The 2,500-nt window shown below is 39.3% G+C and overlaps 1 protein-coding gene across 4 annotated transcripts in view; it reads right to left on the bottom strand.

Annotated features, from left to right (window-relative positions):
• The window catches only part of LOC140578351 (fermitin family homolog 2), a 119,699-nt gene that overhangs the window by 96,134 nt on the left and 21,065 nt on the right, over window positions 1-2,500 (bottom strand). For 3 of the 4 annotated variants that reach the window (XM_072698912.1, XM_072698913.1, XM_072698914.1), the window contains exon 3: window positions 2,454-2,500. This exon is cut by the window's right edge and continues 187 nt beyond it. The exons of the other annotated variant lie outside the window; for it this stretch is intronic. In XM_072698912.1, coding sequence (XP_072555013.1) covers window positions 2,454-2,500 — 47 coding nt within the window. The remainder of the gene's footprint in view (window positions 1-2,453) is intronic. 4 annotated transcript variants of the gene reach the window in all.

Raw genomic sequence — 2,500 nt, 5'->3', positions numbered from 1 at the left:
TTCGCAAATGCTTTGCTGCATACCTCGGTTGTAACGAGTGGTTATTTCAGTCAAAGTTGCTCTTCTATCAGCTTGAATCAGTCGGCCCATTCTCCTCTGACCTCTAGTATCAACAAGGCATTTTCGCCCACAGGACTGCCGCATACTGGATGTTTTTCCCTTTGCACACCATTCTTTGTAAACCCTAGAAATGGTTGTGCGTGAAAATCCCAGTAACTGAGCAGATTGTGAAATACTCAGACCGGCCCGTCTGGCACCAACAACCATGCCACGCTCAAAATTGCTTAAATCACATTTCTTTCCCATTCTGACATTCAGTTTGGAGTTCAGCAGTTTGTCTTGACCAGGACCACACCCCTAAATGCATTGAAGCAACTGCCATGTGATTGGTTGATTAGATAATTGCATTAATGAGAAATTGAACAGGTGTTCCTAATAATCCTTTAGGTGAGTGTATATACACACACACACACACACACACACACACATACATACACAGGGCTAGACATAAGGATTTAGGAGGGCACAGCCACTTTGGCCTTGGCTATTCATATTTTTTCTAGGGCACAAGGCCATTAAGCCTGGGCACAAGGCCAAAATCTGGAGTAAAAATGTTTTTTTCATTTATTTAAATTTCATAGGACACCTCGGGCCTTGTGGAGGAATTTTATTTCCATAAAGGATGCATTTTTTTTTATTTTCAAAAAAGCAGAAACTTTCCAAAAAGGCATTGGACCAATACTGAGTCACTAATTACCAATTACTGTAATTACCAAGTTTAGACAACCTACACAATACGACCTTCGATTTGAGACAGAATATATATATATATATTTCAAAAAACAAAATCCAACAATAAAGGAGCCGTCAATATTTTTGTATTTGTTTGCTCAGAACACCCGTATTCTTTTAGTATACATGACAATTGACTTGACGTTCGTTTTTTGCACACTGCACGCTACCAGTCCTATATCCTCCCAGCAGAGCTTGGTACTTCTCGGAGTCAAATCTGCTATGCCTCAGCAAATGTTTTTTTACAACACCATCTGACACTTACCTGAACAAAGTAGATAATTTGCAACATTTTGCGGCAGTAGCCGCGAGTTCAGCTTGCTTTCTTTTACGTTCTCGATCTTTGCGAGGCATGGTGACAGCATAAGCAGCAGACGATGATTACCGAAGAGGACACCTATCTGTTATTCGGAAACCGTCGGATGGCTTTTCCAATCAAAAACGTAACCCCCGATGATGCACCATTGTCATTGCTGTGGCTCCATAGTAGGCTGGACGATACATACAGTACCAGCCAATCATGCGACGAACACATGATCGTATTAGTCCAGAATTCATTGTGCGCCTGCTGCTTTGGTTAGACTACTCGATGGTTACCTTGCAAATAGTCTGTAGGGTTTGCAAACTGCCGTAACGTTTTTGATGCAGCTAATTTTAAGTTCAGAATAAAATATAAATTTGCCGTAAGAATTCTTGCGTGAGAGTCTGAAAGAGTTTGCACCCATGAACATGAACAATTTTGTTTCACCTGAATTGATTTATATAGAAAATAACCGTATACAGTTTGAAAGCGGAAACTTCGACCAACATGAAATCACCAATAAACGACTTCTATTCAACATTTTATAAAATGCATACTACGTTTAAAAATTTCCAGCTTTACGGTTTCAGGACATAACAGCCACTCTTATGAACATTACAGTTTTTTTGAGTGTTATTAGTGTTAACAGCAACTAACAACATAATAGCGCAAACAAAAGGGCTGCATGCACCGAAGTAGTTCTTGCTTGTTCATTGGCATGGGAAAAGGCGGTTCTAGTGTTATTAGGAGGGTAATAAGCGTTACACCTGCAAGATCGCTATTTTTCTTTTTGCTGCAATTGTTTTCATTATTACTTTATTTAACTTGACACATCACATCTTTAAATTCTCATCCTTGCATTAGAATATAGACCAGTTAATACTGATGGTATCTCATGCTGCGTCATATGTTTTAAAATTACTACACACTGAATATTGAACTGAAGCTTGACATAAAAAAATTAAATCGCAAATCAAATCATAATCGCAATTTCTGTCAGAAAAATCGCGATTCGATATTTCCCCCAAATCGTGCAGCCCTAGTAGGTACTAACTACTGCATACCAGGAACACCCCATCACACGTGTCTAGCCATCACAATTTGGCCCTTGTCAAAGTTGCTCAGATCAGTATGCTTGTCCATTTTTCCTGCTTCCAACCCATCAACTGTTCACTTGCATAATATATAATGGCACCCCTGACAGGTGCCATTGTAACAAAATAATGTTATTCATTTCACATTGTCAGTTTTCATGTTAAGTCTCAAGATCTACCACAAACACGACAAGTGAACATCTACTTGAAGTGTCAGAGATATAAAAAATGCAGAAGTCAGAGATAGAGAGAGAGAAAAGCCTTACTGAACGTTTTGCAGATGTCAGACACGGCTTTGAAAACGCGGTCGGAA

This window comes from Paramormyrops kingsleyae, chromosome 14 (assembly GCF_048594095.1).
Source record: "Paramormyrops kingsleyae isolate MSU_618 chromosome 14, PKINGS_0.4, whole genome shotgun sequence".
Lineage (NCBI taxonomy): Eukaryota > Metazoa > Chordata > Actinopteri > Osteoglossiformes > Mormyridae > Paramormyrops > Paramormyrops kingsleyae.
Note: the sequence above shows the minus strand (reverse complement) of the source record. Positions and strands in the feature narration are given on the sequence as shown.